Source organism: Anopheles arabiensis, chromosome 3, assembly GCF_016920715.1.
Source record: "Anopheles arabiensis isolate DONGOLA chromosome 3, AaraD3, whole genome shotgun sequence".
NCBI classification, from domain to species: Eukaryota; Metazoa; Arthropoda; class Insecta; order Diptera; family Culicidae; genus Anopheles; species Anopheles arabiensis.
Window position 1 is genome coordinate 19,069,298 of NC_053518.1, and position 19,110 is coordinate 19,088,407.

The 19,110-nt window shown below is 42.1% G+C and overlaps 1 protein-coding gene across 1 annotated transcript in view; it reads right to left on the reverse strand.

Moving 5' to 3' along the window:
- The window catches only part of LOC120904563 (E3 ubiquitin-protein ligase MIB2), a 57,942-nt gene that overhangs the window by 14,864 nt on the left and 23,968 nt on the right, over positions 1–19,110 (reverse strand). Inside the window, 1 exon segment of the mRNA XM_040314656.1 lies at positions 8,784–9,140. Coding sequence (XP_040170590.1) covers positions 8,784–8,841 — 58 coding nt within the window. The 5' untranslated portion in view covers positions 8,842–9,140.

Below are 19,110 nucleotides of genomic sequence, written 5' to 3' on the forward strand. Positions count from 1 at the left end.
AAACGTCAACATATCCAAAGTCGAAGCTTTTTATCCGTTCCGCTTCAGAGAACGGCTAAGCATCTGCAGTATTGATTTTTGATTTTTATTTTAAAACTTCCCAAGGCGATCTGTGCCTGTGTGTCTGTGTATGATCAACGCTCACGGTCATTGTTGGATGGGGGAAGGTTGTGGAAAATTCAGACCGTTTCGACAGGTAGCAAAACTATCTGGCAATGTGGCTGTTTTTAGAGACTGCTGGACTTAGGATATGGTTTTTGGGGCCAATGTCGAACTATTTCTGTTTCACAGAACTGGGCGAACAAAAGGTGTTGTTCCTGATGGCAGATTGTCGTGGGAGAGCGCATCAGTCTGATTTGGTGTTGAGAAATTAAAGATAGCACACCATTTTCAGGTCATGTTTTAAAGTGTTCCGAAACAAGTTACCAGTAGCACAAAGAAGAAGAGTAAAAAACATGTTAATTAGCCTCTTTTTGACACAATAAAGCTTCTCCCATCAGTCGCGCTGCTGTTGGGGTACACGATTAGCAATCACTTGCAATAAAAATCCCCATCGAAGAAGCATTATCACATTAAAGCGGCGCGCTTTAGCAATAAACCGAAGCGGACAAATTTTCGATGTTTTTGTGTAATGCTTACTAACACGCAATCATTACGAAGACGATATGGTGGATTTCCCCCTTTCGCAAACTGTACCCTGCAAACTGGTAGACCTAATCACAATTAAAGAGAAGAGTGTGTGTGTGTGTCTGTAACAAACTTTCAACTAACTTTCAATCGATGATACATCATAATGCGACGGAGCATTTGTGGCGTTATGATTTACTAAGCGCACTCAGTTGGAACACAATTTTACGCAACCGACCGATCGACGAGTCGCTGTGCGATAGCGTAATGAAAAGTAACAAGCTTTTACAGCTTGTTAGAGCACATTGCACATAGCATTCCCGATAGCGAGTTGCGTCTGTCTGTTACAGCAATAGCAGGGCCCTTAGGTAGCAAATTAACTCTGAGGCTAGTTGCCATCACTTTTTATAACATTGATTCGTGTAAGAACGGTTTTGGCGGCGCTCCAAAGGTTCAAATAATTAGCATGACACCGTATTGGATGATGGCAAAAGTGTCAATGTTCATGCAAAGGTGCTTTACTAATGTCATGCCGCAATAGTAATCAAACAAGTTTACTGATATGCTTCACAATTATATTTAAAACCTGGAGCAAAACTTCGGCTCTGGCTTTGATAGTTAAACGAAGGGTTAAAAACTTTACTGTGGCGGAATTTAAATTACTTTCACATTCTCACATGCTCTGCGGAAACATTCCTGCTGCTCTCGCGTGTCTGAGATAAGCATACAGCACTCCACCATGATTGTAAGAGCTTTTGAGGCGAAAACTTTTCCAATTATCGCTTCAGCGCGAATGTGATCGGTCAATGTGCGCTCGGTTCGATGATGCTGGCTGCTGCCGGTTGTTGTATTGCTCGTTTGACATTTGTGAAATGAAGCCCGGTTCGGGATGCAAAGTTCGTCTATTGAGCTGTCATGCAGTGGCGCAGTACTGGGCGCTCTCATTACCCGTCATCGAAACCCCACACCCCGAGAGAATAGGACAAGGCACATCTGTTCAAGCAAACAACAATACACACATACACACGGCAGTGAGCGGCATAATAAGCGCGCGCGCACGTGGGCAGTGTTGACACGCGAACGCGGTCGTACGGTTTTGTTTGCGTTAACTTTTGCGTGCTAATTAAACGGTTACATTGAGCTGGGGCCGGCGCAATTTCCCGGTGTACTGTGCTGTGCAACACCACGGGGTGAATGAAAATCTAGGAAATCAAACATCGTTTGTAAATCTAGCGATGTGATTCTTTGTTTTTATTACTATTTTTAGCGCATTGTTATTCGTCGTAGGACTTTTTTTTTCAAAACAGAAGAAAAACAAATTTGTGTGAGGAAATGTAAACAAAACATGTTGACAAAGCTGGTCACCCGGAACAAGGCTAAGCTGGCCTGCACCCTTGATAAGGGAAGATACAAGGTGGCAATGACCAACACGTGGAGTCAATCAGGGAGTCAAGTCGAATCTAGGGAAGATTAGGAATGTTAACAACTGTTGCTGTCTTTCTTGAATACTCGGGAAAGTAAATGTGAATTCTAAAATGGCTTGGAAAGTTTTATGTAAAGTACGAGATCAAGGTTGTTACAGGCGTGCCCCGAGGTACGACCCCCTCGAGTTACAACGATTCGCAGATACGACGAATTTTATTTTAACAGTTAAAAGTTGTGATTGACAAGAAATTGATGTATTTTGTTGAATTTCTGGGCTGATAACCGTTATAAACACATTTCCAAAGAATCCAAAACCACCCGATCTTGAATATCTATATTGTGTATGGCTTTTGGAATATAATTATTACATTAACGAACACTATTTAAAAAAAAAAACACGATATCATAGATTTCAACTCTTCAACTTCGGTTATAAACATTATAACCTCGTGGGACACCTGTATATGTATTTTTTTAATGTATCAACAATGTCTCGTAGTACAGTACAGTACTCGTACGACTTAACAAACATGCCCGTCATGGGTTCAATCCTCAAATAGACCGCACCGCCATACGTAGGACTGACTATCCTGGTATGGGGGGGGGGGGGGAATCAATTAGTCACTGAAAGCTAAACCCACAAGTGGGTACAGGCAGGCCTTGACCGACATCGGTTGTTGAGCCAAAGAAGAAGAAGAAGAATCAACAATGTGTGTCAAAACTGTTTTCGTCTTTGGGAATAACATTCCTAATTTTGGAGCAAACGCTCATTAAAAAAATATTTACACACCTGAACCACCACTTCTTGTGCATGCTTTGACTGTTTTTTTTCTGAAGTTAAAGTGTGTCAGTCTTAAAATCGTAATAATTATTCAAACAAAAGAAAGACCAATATTTGGTTAGCAACTTTTGTTTCAACTTCATCGTTAACTTTATATGAAACCTCGAAGTCTTCCTTGAGATTAAATAGAATTAAATAATGTATAGAAGAATTAAATTAATATAATTTAGATCTCTCTAGCTAAAGTCTTGTCGGACATGATTTCACGCTGTCCTGAACGTCATATTACGACGAGGTCATGTTACAAACAAGTCTAGCAGTCATTTATAGGGCCTTCATTACGCCAAGAATGAGTGAAAAGAACTAAAAATAAATGTCAAACTTCAACAACTTGCTTGCTCAACTGTCACCTTGCATTTTGAGCAGGTTTTTTCCACTTTTCTTGAAGTCATTCAAGTTCAATTGTATGTTTATGTTTACAGTAGCTTCTTTCATAAGCAAATAAAATATTCTACTAAGTGATTCCTTGCTTCAGGGGAGAAAGGTTAGCTAATGATTATCAAACACCTTGCGCACCGCCAAACAAACACCCTACCACGGCTGGCCCCAGATTGGGATCTTAATCACTTGGTGCAATCAGCATCACTTTCACCAAAAATTAGCAAGCACATGCCCACCCCCATTAGGTCACACCAACAAGTGATTCACGTGCTTTTCTTTCGATTCACCTTTCGCTACCGCGCTTCCCGCGCCGTATAATAAAAAAAGCGTGTGAAACGAGTGCAAAAAAAAAAAAGAAAACATCTTTGAAGGTAAACGATACCATCGGCTCTCTTGTTATCAAGAAGCAGCATAATTGCTCCTTTCCTTCTCTCCCACTTACATGGAGGTGTTGCGCGAGTGTTGCGATCCAAAAATAAAGCCCGACAAAAAGAAGCCCCTCGCAGAAATGGTTGCGCCTGTAATGTTATGCAAGTGGAGTAATTAAAAGTCTCCTTCTTCCTCCTGGTTTTGGATGTTGCGAAAATTGTTGCATACTTTTTAGGCGCATTTCTATTCCTGAGTATGAGCAAGGATACACACAATTTGAGGTGTTTGTTTAAAAAAAAATATTTTAACGGTTCAATAGCAACAGTTTGGCCGAAAAACAGCGAATAACACCAGCAAAAAACAATGCCCAAATACCGAAGGAAGCGCGTGTTTCGATATTTGGGAATGATCAAATTATGGAAATCAACCCATTTTGTTTTTACGAAGAATGCAAAAGGAGTCGTTAAACGCATAAAAAGGGCAAAATTAAAAATCAAAAATTATCCACGGAATAAAAAAAAACCGGTGGCAAAAGCGCAACCCTTTGGGAGGCGTTCGTGGTGTGGTGATGGCCCGTGCCAGATGGAGCTGGGTGATACCGGTTGGGAAAAACTTTTCCCTGGTGCTCGTTTTCCGAGCCAAAAAAAAAAAAGGAACCGCCACACACAAAATCCCAACCCAGAAGGGAAAGTTTTGTTCTTCCTGGTTTTTCTTCTCTTCGTGCCGCGCTGTGGACACACGGGAACTTCCCACGTTTGTTTTGTGGGTAGGATCGACACACACACACACACACACACACACACACACACACACACACACACACACACACACACACACACACACACACACACACACACACACACACACACACACACACACACACACACACACACACACACACACACACACACACACACACACACACACACACACACACACACACACACACACACACACACACACACACACACACACACACACACACACACACACACACACACACACACACACACACACACACACACACACACACACACACAGACGGCGGCTCGGGTAAAACTGTTTGGCAGCTAATATCGCGTTACGGGGAACACCCTGCTGGGAGAATACCATAACACACGCACACACAAACACACATACACGCCATCGGTGATCGGTGATCGGCCCTAAAAACCCACAGGAAAAAACCATCAACACTGCTTCCGCCTGCCTGTCAGGGGTCGGAATGGTGGCGCCCACCCATCATCCAGTTTACCCTGCTCGGCCCAAGGACTTCTGCGTTACCCCGTTTGGTCGGGAAGACGTTCCCCGTCTCGCTTCCTTCCCTTCCCTGGGGTTCAAGGGCTCGAAGGTCAATGTCCTCTCGCAGTGTTGTTGGGTGGGCGTGTGGTTCAGTAAGGGTAGAGAGGATTGCTCGTAGAAGATACTGCCCCCTGGTTGATGTTTGTTTGTGTATATCATGTCTTGCATGCCGCTTTGGCCGGGCTTTGTTTCATTAGTCAGTTCCGGGTTTTTGAACGCAGATTTTCCGATCTGACACATGCACACCCACTCACACACACACACACACACACACGCACGTACACAAACATACAGTCGCACCATATAGCACATTACAAGGGATGCATGGGAACGGTTTTTGGGGAAATTGTTGGACTTTCAGGCCACTAAAATACTTTCGTTTTCCCGGTGGGTTTTTTTCTTCTTCTTTTAGGCTCCTTTTCTTTGCCTTTGTTGTAGCGGTATTATCCGTGGTAATGTTGTTAAATAATGCGCTTTGATACAGTTATGGCGTTAGTTGCCTATTAAACGTGAAATGTAGCTCAGTTGTCATCAGATCAAATTGCATTTTAAGGATTATTAAAAGGGTTTTGACGCACGATCGTTAGGCTCTTTGCTCCGCTAAGGCAGGCGCAAATTTGAAGATTTTTCAGTAAAACATTGATTGACTTTTCATTCAATTGTATTATCATGAGGATTTTATTCTTGAAATTGAAATAATTATATTTTTATGCGGGAAAGATCTCCTTGAGGTTCATTTCCACGAGACGACATTAGATATAATATAGAATATAATATGGATCAGATATAATATTAGATCAGAATATAAAAAAGACTTTATGCCTTAAGTAAGGGAAAGGCAAATATTTAGTCCCTTTTCAAAAGCCCTGTATTACTTTTAATGCCTTCTAGTATTAATCTTCTTCTTTGGCTCAACAACCGATGTCGGTCAAGGCCTGCCTTTACCTCTTGTGGGTTTGGCTTTCAGTGACTAATTGATTCCCCCCCATAGCAGGATAGTCAATCCTATGTATGGCGGCCCGGTCTATTTGGGGCTTGAACCCATGATGGGCATGTTGTTAAGTCGTACGAGTTGACGACTGTACTACGAGACCGGCCAACTAGTGTCAATACCTGCAAATAATTGGACACGTCTAGATTCTTGTTGCGTTAACATAGCTGTGTGTTTTTTTGTTTTCAGTTTTTTTTTGTATCATACATAATTTGCATCTTAAGAACATCGTTTAAATTCTTTTAAAGTTCTTTTTTTGTAGTGAACGTTTAAAGGATTACGACCATTTTTCGATGGTCTTGTATTTATTCGAAAAGTGTCGAAAAATTTGATATTAGGTGTTTGTTTCAAAGCGGAGCTTTATAATCACTATTTGAGGTGATCAGCATAATACATTAAAACTGATCCAAATTAAACATCATATTGAAACGGCATAGCAAGAACAACAAAAAATCAACTATTGAACAAACAAATTAAACTAAATTGAAGATTACGGCCATACGGACGAGAAAGAGCGACGATTTAAGACCGATGCTAAGTAATAATCACCCAATATCTAATTATTTTTTTTTCTGCTTTTTTGAATATATATTCACCATCAATGAGATTTATGAAATTGCTTCAATCACTTTTCGATTTAATTATTTTTATAATCTATTTCTCAATTAGCCCTCTTTAATTAACATCCACCCACAGGATCAAATCGAGCGAATTTATTACATATCGCTCTTCCGTCCCAACGGCCAATTGGAACCGTTACCGAAATTGATGATATGCCCTGTCGTCGTTCAGTGATTACCAATGATGCCTTAACTGACCATAAATAGTCAGCAGATGCTGCTGAGGCCGCTTCGCACGAGTGGCAACTGTACACAATCTCAACAACCCCTCTCTCTCGCTCTCCACTCGCTTTTACCGATGGGGCTTTACCAAATTGCCATCAATTCTTGCCACTTCGCGTTTGAAGAGGAGGGAAGAAAAAAAAGCAACAAACCTATCGCCGGGGTGCCCACCCATTAAGCATGTTTGTGCGCGCTCCTCCCAAAACGCAGACGTGCGCCATGTGCAACACGCACAAAAAACACGTGGAGAAAGGGCGGGGGGGGGGGAGGTGCGGGAAAACACAGTCGAGTTGTTTGCTGCTCGAGTCTGTCACGTTCCGTCAGTCTGTCTGGTCTACCGACGCTCTCCCGATGATGCTGCTGCTGATTTTGCCAGTGCCGATAGCGTACCAGTGACGATGAAAATAGAAGTGACTGCGTGCGTGTGCAACAAGGAGACGCATCATCCGAACGAACAGCAAGCAGAGGGGTGTGTTAGCACCGGTGGATCGTTTTAGAACTTGACTGATCTTATGCAGAAGCGTACTAATTTTAACCGAACGATGCTCGCAACTCCCCCTTGCACGCCGCTTAAATGGTGAGGGGAAGAGTGCGATCATTGGAGAAGAAAATAGAACCCACTCCCGAAAGCGAATAGGCAGGCACACGGATTCGGAGGGATGGTATAGGCAGCGGCGGCAGTAGGATCACGAATTTGTCATCCAAGCGGCAACAGATGGCGCTAGAAGGGGCGTGTTATTCGAGCAAAAATATGTTCAATATCCAAAATGAACGGCGTCGAACGTGAGCGTGTGGCAGAACGCATTTAGGTTTTTAATGTTTTATCGTGGAGAAACCAGACACGAAACGTTTGCAAAGATAATAGCGTATAGCGAACTTTACGCGCTTAAGCAACATGAACATATTGACCTTTGGACGATCAGATAAATGGGATTAGCACAGTTAAGTCCATGAACGAAAAGATGACATGTTGTGGGTTCAATCATAAGTGCAATCGAACCCACAGGAATGTTGTTTACTTATCAGTATCATGTATCATGCACTTGAATTGAGGAAGAAAAGATGTCCATGAAACGATTTAACTTTAATTAGTTATGTATAATTTTACCTCCCAATATTTTAAATTTCATTCCAAAGATAAAATTTCATTGTTAAACTATAAATTACATTAAATCATGTCAAAATAATTCGAAGGATTTGTTGGAGATGTCCGACGAAAGAGAGATTTCGAGCAGCTTCGAACGCAAACCGCATACAACAAGGGAGAAAGTTGCATTCAAGTGATACCAATTGGAATGATCGAATCGAACTGCTCGAATTCGGGACGATGTTTCACTTTCCTACAGGATTGTTTTGAAATTGGATTATTTGTTTTCAATAAAACGATCATAATTAACCCATAGCGATTGACGTGTTTCATCGCTGGCCTAGTCTAGTAGCGCTTTAGTTTCTGCTCGATGATGCTGCGATTTTAATGAAATTAAATTTCAGCATTTTAGAGGCGCTGTTAATAACTGTTAAGTATTGTCCCATAATTCATCGATCGTAGTGTAAGTCTTATAGAACCGACATTTTATTTTAAAATCAGCTAATTGTATACCAACTAAATAAACACTTTGCAGACACGATGCACATACATTTTAACATACGGAACTACTTGAATGCAAAGGGTTCAGATTGAGCACATTAAAAACATGAAATCTTCGCAAAACTAAAATTATCATATTAAGCCGCTTTTTAAGTTATTAATACGATATAATCTCCACTTTCTGGTCTCATGCAAAATAATCATTTCAACCATAAATAGCTCCATTAATTACACTAATTGCATTGGTCTTGCGTTACCTCGTTGAATAAATAAATTAAACCGTTTTACATGTTTTCCACCGGCGATTACGTATCGTTGCCTGAGAACCGCTCCATTACCCCACTTCCTCTAGAGTGATGATTTGGCCGATGTGATGAAACGCCAACAAAAACCTCCCACGAAACACAATCACCTTACCTTGTTCATGCCAGATCCAGTCGGGACCGCGGGCGACTCGAATGCCCGGTGCTAGCATGGCTGGTGACGCCGTATTATCAGACCGGGGCGGCAGGACACCACTCCAGCGTACGACCCCAGAACCCTGGCGTCCTCCTCCGGGACCCTGTCACTAGCAGAGGACGCGTAGAGCAGTCTACAACTACGCACCCTCCTCCTTGGTTGTTGGGGCGTTCTTCAGCTACGAATTGAACCACGAATTTGGAGTGGAACAACACACACACTCTCCGTTTGCTGCACTATGCCGGATACATCTGTCCGCTAAAGGAAAGGATGTTTGCTGCACGGGTTAAAAACCCACCAGAGCGAGCGCTAACACTAAAATTGGAAGAGAGAAAAAGAGAGAGACCGTTAAAACTCATCGTAGCGGAAAATGAAGTGTAATTGAAAAATTATGAGTAATTAAAGTCTGGGTAAATTCGGCACATCTTCCCTGCCCATCTATTCACACGAGTCAGTAGTGGTAGTAGTGGTAGTAGTGGTAGTAGTAGTAGTAGTAGTGCTGGCATTGCTGGCATTACACCCCACACTCGGCGATCGAAAACAACGAGCTGTCCGAGCGAATCAAATTAACTCGCATTTAATGGGTCAACAAGATGTCGAAGCCGGCAACCAGGCGACCACCAATGTGCGCACTGCTGGGCCCCCGGCTGGCCGGTATCTGCCCACTCCCCAGACCCTCCCATTCAACATGGCGAGAGTGTCTCCTTTCGAACCGAAACTACCCGCCCGCAGGAAGAAGACACGTTCATGTTCACTGCATTTTGGGGTTTGGGGCGCTGTTGTGTAGTACGTGAGGAGTTCCCAGCTTCGTAGCTAGAGTAGAGAGCTCGAGCGGTAGTTGGGTAGTGTCCGAGAGCTAACATAAAACTTTATTCGCATTCTTTTTCTTTTTTCTTCCCCTGTATCAATGCCGTTCATGTCCCGGTTGGTCAACGCCTTCCAAAAGAGAGGACAGAGAGATTGGGGGGAGGGTTATGGGCGGCTATGTGCAAATATTCAGCCATCGGTCCGTCGCCTCTAAATCCAGGGCGATAGGATTCCGCATCGACTGGCTGACGGGTGCCTTGCATACAAGCAAGCGAACACGAACGGAATGCGCTCCCGGTCGCTGCAACAGGGTGATTCGGAGGGATACGATCGGAGTCATGGATATATGTAGGGTAACAATTTCAACTAATAAATAATTAAGATTAGTATTAGCTTTTGGTGTACCGGTGCATTCAATGAAATATTGAATGATGTAATTGAGACTGGATAGAAGACATCATTCAATATTTCACTGTTGTTCACAGTCACTTTTATTCATTGTTGAGACTGGATAGTACATTCAACAATGAATAAAAGCGTTGTAGATTATTCTCGATTTTTACACGTTATTATGAACTCGTTGCGCCTTAAACTGCTAGGCTTCATCTATCAATTACGTAACGCGCCCCCATCCAAAATTAAGTAATAAATCGTAACGTTTGATGACTTCCCCCCCTTCATCAGGGTTACGTAATTGATGGATGAAGCTTTATGAATATAACAAGAGATTGTCCCTGAAAAGCGCTTTTAGTACGGACCAAAAAGAAACGTAGCTCGTATTTCTGTGTAAATCGAATTTCACTGTGTTAAGCCAAATGTTGCTAATGTTGGTTTGAGGAGATAGATTTTATCGACTGAATTGGTTATTTGAAATGATTCTGCTAGAAGATTGCAGTTTGGAACCTTTTCGATTGATTTTTAAAATGCGAATAATATGACTTGTGTTTTGCATTTGACAATTTATGTGTCAAATTAGAACAATTTTCTTTATAAAAAAAATTAAATGCCGCATGTCTAAGAAAACATCTCCGCATATTTCCGAAACCGCATATAAGAGGTATCGTGCATATCGGATACTACCTGTACACGGTTTTGCAAAACTATAACTTTCTAAATTAGTTAAAAATAAATTTCCTTGAAAACTGAATAGTATATCATAAAAAAGAATGGACTATGTTTAAAGTTTGTTTTATGTAACTACGTCGAAATAATTCAATTTTATTTTACAAAACGCTCTGCAGTCCCTGTTCCTAGACTCAACAATTCAGACGAACATTAATGTATTGGTGTCCGATTGACCGGAGGAGGGATTAGGTAGAGTTTTAATTCTTCTCATGGCCCCAACCGTGTAGAAAACAAGCACAACTTGCATAGTCGGTTTTTTTTATTACATACTTAAATACAACGTATAGAGCAGAAAATAAATATTTGCGCTTGATTTGTAAGTTCTAGGAACAGATAATAATATTTTTGGTTGTGTCTACTTTACCGCGCGACACCGAAATGCTGATGACGGCATTCAAGGGATGGGTTGCGATCGCCATCACTATGGTGACGCCAGACGACAAAGACGCTTTTATTATATTAAAAACTGAACAACAACGTCTGCGATACCAATGACATCGTCCAATATAGAATACTCCTCCCAATTCCGTAACGCAACTTCCCTTGATTTAACCAAACCCTTTAAAACACAACTCAACCACCCTGTGACGACGGGGGGCTTATGATTCTTCATACTCTCATTGACATATTTAACAGTATGTAGATGAATTCTTGTACCGTCGCCAACAGACGAAGACTCCTGGTTTTGCCGGTCGTCTAATACTAATCCTTTCCCTTTCCCCTTCCTTACACCGTGAAGCATAAGGTACCACAGCTACCATCACCATACCACGCAAAAACATAACACACTCCCGCGGCTGTAGTACTGCTGCTGCAACATGCCGTTTTGTTCTCGACCGCTGTGCGCTGCCGATGACTAATGTGTGTGCTATTTTTCGATGACAGCAGCTGGTTCATCATAGGTTGATTCTGGAAATGGGGTTAGCAATTGGGGCTTTCCTTCATTTCGTTCATCCGTTCGGTGTCAATATAGTGGTGGAGACAATTTTACCAACAATTTCGTTAATCCTCAATAAGTTTTAGGAGTTCAAATTCATCATCCTACGTACAGTTTGCAGCGTTGGAGGGGAACGGTACACGCCTTTGGCGTTTGTCTGAGCACTCCGCTTGTCGCATACCGCGGTGGCAACAATCGAGAAGTGGTAATGCGGAGATAACGAAATGCGTAAACGTGACACATTGGTTTATGGGGACGACGACAATTCACGAGTTTGAGTTGACTGCCGGCTGCTCTCAGACTCTCGCGTGTTATTTGTTCCGTCAAACCCAATGCGCCAAAATATGTGCCCCGGTCGACGGCGACGAAGTCGACAACGCACATTTGACGCACCGAAAAAGAAACCATTATCAAGGACATTGGTTTTTAAGTGAATCAAGTGGGTTAATGTTGTGAAACAACCGTGTGGAATTGTTTTTTCAGTAAAATTGTTGTCTTTCATTATGCTATCGAATGACCATTTTTATCGATATTAGTCAATTTGTTGCGATCAGTTAAAAAAAACCAGGCGTATTTTATTTACAAAACACAATAAACAACCGCCCCATTTCCGCCTTTTATGGTGCGAGGCGATCGGGTGAACTCTTTACGACACATTCGAGAGCATAACACACAAGACCCTAATAACAGACCACGACCACCCCTTGTTGTTTGGGGCTGTGACCGCAAGCGTACCCCTACTAACTATCGTCCGGAACGAAGCGGGGGACAAGCAAAAGACGGGCCGTGTCGTGTTTTAATAATCACACCAAGTGTACTGCTCGCGCGTTACAGTACGAATAATCGTCGTGTTTAATGGACGTACATTCTTCACCCCTCCCTGAATTCTCCCCCATCCAAACTGTGCTGGGAACTCGGGGCAGGTCGGGGGTTGCCTGTAGGACGATCGAGAGTCCATAAGTTCCCATGTGGAAAACCATAAACCACCCTCCTCTCCCTAGCGAGACAGTCTGTTCTCCTCCAGAGACCGCATCCGGTGTTTCATTTAAACACTCGGGGGAAACCCATGAAGGGCATAAATGGGGGGGGGGGGGGGGGAGGGAGTGGTGTTGTAATGAAAAAAAGACGCACAAGAATGACACAAAACCCTAATGACCACCCTTCAGAGATACTGGAGGGGTTGTTGAGGGTGGGAAAAAGACAGCACGATGACAAACCCCTGAACCGTTTCCGCAAGCCGGCATTTCCGCCTCTTCTATGGGCGTCTCATGCCATTTCGTTGACCTCCGCCGGTCGTTCGATTATCGGGGATCACATCATCGACCGTTGGTGGCGGCGGCGGCCGTGGCGCCATTTTGTTTACTTGTTCCCATTTAATGTAACTGATTAAGGTCGGTAACGCTCACTACGGGGTGGCAGTTGTTTGTTGTGACACTGGGCTGGTTTGTGGCTAGATAAGTGGCTAATAATTTTGGTGATCAACTAGCATCGGGGGACCTCCGTCCATGACATAAGCTTTCACCATGCATCCATCCATCAAACCATGCACTAAAAGAGCAGCTGAATTTTTAAACATGACGCATCATAATCGCACACAGCGCGCGGTTCTTATTTTCGCTGCATAAGGCACTGAGACATTGCTGAAACCTATGCTCTGCTGTGCTTTGCGTTCCGGTTATGGTCACTGCGTTACTGCCAACGGTACATTCTGTGCTTCCTTCCCCACCAGCACCACCGCCCACTCACACATACACACATACACGATTGCGTTTAATCGCGTTGCGCATTTCCGGCACGGCACACACCGGTGGAGGCGTGCATCTTAATTTACTGTTCGACCGGTGCGTGACAATAGTGTGAGCCGGTGGTGGTGATGGTGGTGGTGTGTTTGTGGGCAGCTGGCAGAAACAGTGAATTAAAAGCGACAGCCAAATGCAACCACAACACACAGAGAGGGCGGCCGTAGAAAGCTTTATTAAATTGATTTGGTCTGATTCGTGGTTAAATTATACGCGATGGCAAGTTCATTTGGATAACAACATATTAAATAACATCAAAATTAAAAACGCAACAAATGAAACAGTTCTTAACAATTCCACAAGTGGTCTAGAAGCCCACAAGTGGCTGACGGTTTGGGCAGTCCTTGGCCAACAACGGTTATATTGTACCAAGTAAGATGAACGATTAAGGTTATAAATTGAATTTAAACTCAAAACTTCGATTTCATTTTACAGTTCAATTCGACGAAGTCGATTGTATTTTATAGAAAATCTGACCATTTTTTTTATTTGTATTTTGTTCTCGGGGCGGTCCCGTGGTACAGTCGTCAACTCGAACGACTCAATAACATGCCCGTCATGGGTTCAAGCCTAGAATGGACCGTTCTCTCGTAGCAAGGACCGAATAGCCGGCTGCGTGGTAATGAATTAAGTCTCGAAAGCCTGTATAGGCCGGCATGTCCGCGTAGGACGTTACGCCAAATAGAAGAAGAAAAACTCTGAGATATTATTTTTACAATTTACAAAAGGATCAAATAAAGCGTTAAAATTTTTGTAAATATAAACTATAATTAGGAAACCTTACTAACACATCAAAAAGACAAATGTTTTGAATAACTAAATATTCTAAATAAAATGTTATAAAAAAAAAACAAATAGTCTATATGACTTATGATACAAAATATCAATAATTTTATAATAGACTACATGGTCGTCTAGGAAGCGATATAAATAAAGTAAATTGGGAATATTTACCCTGTTTCCCTTTTTAAACATTTTCTTGTGTGATTTTGTGACATTTTAGAAATTATTAATATTATTATCATTATTATTATTATTATTATTATTATTATTATTATTATTATTATTATTATTATTATTATTATTATTATTATTATTTATTAGCATTATTCTTCTTCTTCTTCTTTGGCTCAACAACCGATGTCGGTCAAGGCCTGCCTGTACCCACTTGTGGGCTTGGCTTTCAGTGACTAATTGATTTCCCCCCATAGAAGGATAGTCAGTCCTACGTATAGCGGCGCGGTCTATTTGGGGATTGAACCCATGACGGGCATGTTGTTAAGTCGTACGAGTTGACGACTGTACTACGAGACCGGCATTAGCATTATAGTTTATTGAATTATTGTGCCTGTATTACACATTACAAAACCATTCTTAGAAATAAAAAGATCTGAACCTCAACAAAGTTTAAAAAGACAACATTGAATTGAACGTTAGAAGCAAAAAATGAAATAAATTGAAAAATAAATAGCTACATCAAACATGACATCTTCGTCAAAAAAGCTGTCTTAAACAATTCCTTGATCGTCATATGAAAATCAATTTCGCAATATAGAATGGTTCTGAACTCTGGCCGTAAAAGATGCATTTCTCTTAAAGTTCTGCCTAATAATTCATAATTTTTGGTCTTGTTTGATCGTTTCGTCTTTAAAGTCAATGACAATACAATTATTTATTGCACCACATTGGGAAAATCGTTCTTTGTGGCTTAAGCCAATTGGTAATTTTTTCTGATCGTTTAGGCCGTTAGTAGCACGAGATCTCGAGGAGCGGTGTCCCAAGGCCCGACCCTGTGCAAAGATTTAATCTGCATATTTTACAAGGATGCGCAAGAACAGTAGCTCTGCCGCATGCTAATCGGGCTCATTCTAATTCAGCTCCGCCCTATCTTGCTTCCTCCCAAGAATCGAGTCATCCGATTGATTAAAGATGTACACCACACACTTTACCATACGATTGCCATTCGCAAAGCAATAAAACCATTTACTTCAGTGATTGAATCGGTGATGCTTGTTGTCCCCTGTGGCCCACCGAGAAGCTTCTGAATCACAATCACAATGACATGGCCGCTCCAGCGGAGAATGAAGTTGCATGAATGAAGATGGAGCGCGCTGCATTTTTTTACAAATCGTTCAAAACATGAATGTAAATATTTTGCACACTTGAGGAATTTGTTTATGTGTGCCTTTTTTTTTTTTTACTTCCTCCACACTAAACCAAACTCAGTCCAAAGTGTGTTCTGCCGTTGAAATTTCACGGGTGCGGCAACAATACGCCCGTCGCGGAACGGTCTCGCACCAGTGCAGTGACAGACAAACGGCAACGCGGTGCAAACACAGGCGGACACTACTGCAGTGTCATTGCGGCTATTCGATCGCACTTGTGAGAAAGATACTCGAACCGGCCGGAGGAGAGTACAAACGAACGCAAACAACAACAACAAAAAACCCATCGACCGTACAGCAACGTGACGAAACCGCTCCAAATCGGCCTTGGAAACGTACCTGGCTGGCGGGTGCAAAATAGAAAGAAAACAGACGCAAACACACACCCAACCGAACCCAGCCCGCGATCTACCCGCGGTCGTTCTGCGTCCCTTGAAGCCTTTCCACTTGGCACTCTGTAACGCGAACCCCGTCAACCGTTCACACCTGGGCTGCGACACAAACGTGCTATATCCCGCCATCTCCCCACCCTGCCGACGACCCTTTTATGTCCGCCCTGGCAAAAGGTTAGCCTTCTCGCAGTGTGCAACACGTTGCACTCTTCTCCAGTCCTCGCGTGTGCTGTGTAGACACAACACTCAGCAGTGTCTGTCGCTACTCTCTTCCTTAATCTTTTCATTCCCTTAACCCTTCATGTCGCAGGAATGGGATAGAATGGGACAAAAAGAACACACACACAGCAGGGATTTTGTTGAAGCGCTACTATTTCGTTTCGGAATCTCATTTCTCTAATCCGATCCGAGCGAAAAAAAAAGCGGATTGAATTCACTGCAAACACGTGCGCACTGATAAAATACGGTCGAGCGATGTAAAGGTGCGACGGTGTAGTGTTTATTCGATTTGTTGCATACATTGAACGTAAGGGAGGAAGGTAAGGAACTCTTTCGTGAAGGGTTGCATTGAAATTGGCATGCATAGCGCTGCGGTACGGTTGAGCATTAATAGCAAGGCATTACAGACAAGTGTTGATAACATAATTTAAGAGCAATGAACTCCGCCCAAAATGTTTAAATTTTGGAAGCAATGCAGTCCACTATCAATGGAAATGAGATGGAATTGGCATTAATTTGCAAAGCTTTTAATTTTGAATGGTTAATAAGGGATCATCCATAAATGGCGTAACGTTCACAAGAGGAAGGAGAGTGAAAGTAAAGAATGTAATAGTAGGTGTTTCATCAATAAAATAAGTTGAAAAGGCATTTCTCAGTTGTATGATATATGCTTTCCAACAGAAAAAAAGTATTGCACGTTATTCAAAATTCAAGAATTATTGCAATGTTGAATAACCAATCCTTTACATGACTAATTAAGGGAGTGGTACCTTTATTACTCTACAACAAGAAGGATATCATAATTTTTAGCGTTACGTAATTAATGAATGATACCTTGATGGCACCCAATTTATAAGATTAAATTTGTTCTGACGGGCATATATTCAGAGATTTAGAACCTTTATTATTTCAATCTGATAATCAATCATCTATCTCATTTCTTTCACATGTGGTATGATCCAAGTACAATACCAAGTTAGTCCCCAAAAAGCCTGATCATTACATTTGAATGATCTTAATACAGAGATTTTCAGGGGTATAGAACCTTTTGGGACACTTTCTTACATCTTTTTATACTTGTTTATTTGTTTATTTGTAAATGTTAAGTGATTGGCCATCATTGACTTTATCACTGATCTTATAAACTAAACTTATAATAACATAAAGCATCACGGTACAATGTAACATCAGCACAAAATAAATAATAAAGAGTATCACAGCAAAAAAAAAAAACAGGTTAACTTAGGGAATTCCAGTCAAAAGAGTCATAGTGTGCATTAAATCTGATAGCCATCGCAGTCAAAGGTTCATTATCGCTATATGCACGTTTAGTTTGGTCAACTCTTAGTAGCCTAAAGTTTCTTAAAATACGAGCAGGTATGTGGAAATTAACTCTAGCTCAAAGGTCCGGTGAATCTATCTCTCCTAGGATGATTTTTTTCATGAACAAGATTTTATGATAAAAGCATTGTTCTTTGGACTTTTTGGACTCCAAAAAGCAATTTTCAAAGTGCCCTGTAATTTAATGTTGCATTTTTACAAGTTTGAGTGTCGGCACATCATTTTGAGTTGGTGGAAGAATCTCTAGATCAGTACCCAGGATACAATATGACTCTGGTGAACTAAACAAAAAGTTTCTTAGCGTTTTTAGAACATGCCTCACAAATTTATATATCCTCAAACATTTCAATACACATCTGTGTTTCTGTTGATCTGAGATTCTGATTGTGATTTAAAATGCGCAGTCGATGTCTTCAAAGTGTAAATTGTATTTCATTTATTGCCAACGATTATTTAATGACACTCGCCTGTCGTCTTATCACGTTATGGCATCATACCGGGCTTAAGGTGAAACAGCTATGAAGTAATCGCTTGCTTATCGAACGAGCGTTTGAGCTGTGGTGAATTCCCCATGCAAACATAACAATTCGGGCTAATTTTTTGAGGAACCGATTATCGAACGCTTATCGCAACCTCCCCAAAGCTTGGAATTTCCTTTCGCATATTTTACAACAAATACCGTTCGCCAACAGCTGCTGCTGGAGTACGCTGATGGTGCTGAATGGTGCACACTATGACTGTTCCACGTTCCACGCAATCAGCTGTGGTTGTTAACGCTGATAAACGTACTACGTTTCCGCGACATTGACCCGGCCCGCTGGTGTGCGCTGAATGGGATGTTTATCAACAACAAAAAAGTGCCCCAAGGGAACACATAATCTCCTGTGCTGGGTGAAGTACGTAGAGCCTAGCGCGTCACGCCACGATGACTCATGTCCTTTTATGCGTTAGTCTTCCTCCCAATATGTGTCCAGATGGGCAAAAGAGAGCATTAGTGGGCATCAGCAGCTCAATACGTCAGCGGATCCATGCTGGAGAGCAGTAATTTGTCACAAAGTACAGCTTTATTAAATAATTTCCGCAAAAGTGCTCAGTAATGGCTGACAGGCTTTTTGGGTGGAAGTGCGGCGTTTGAGTTTAAAAATAAAAACACACAGCCACACACTCTCGTTTCATCTCCCATCTCGGCTCGGATGGCGTCAAGTCGGAGGAAAAATAGCATATCATCCACGCAAAACACAAACCACACATTCACTCTCGAGAGTCCAAAATGGCTGCGTCGGATCAGTTCCGGAGTACGGTCCGACACGTTCCGCCTTTGCGCCCACGAATGGATTCACTGCTCTTTTTTCCCAGGAGCGGGTAGTAAGACAATCCGACCGCGAAGTACAGAGTGTCCACCTCTTCACACTGTCCCTGCTTCCCCATCTGATGGTAACCAGCATCCTCTTGTGGGCCGAGGCCGGGGGAACCATCAAAGAGCCAGTGTGTGGTACATAG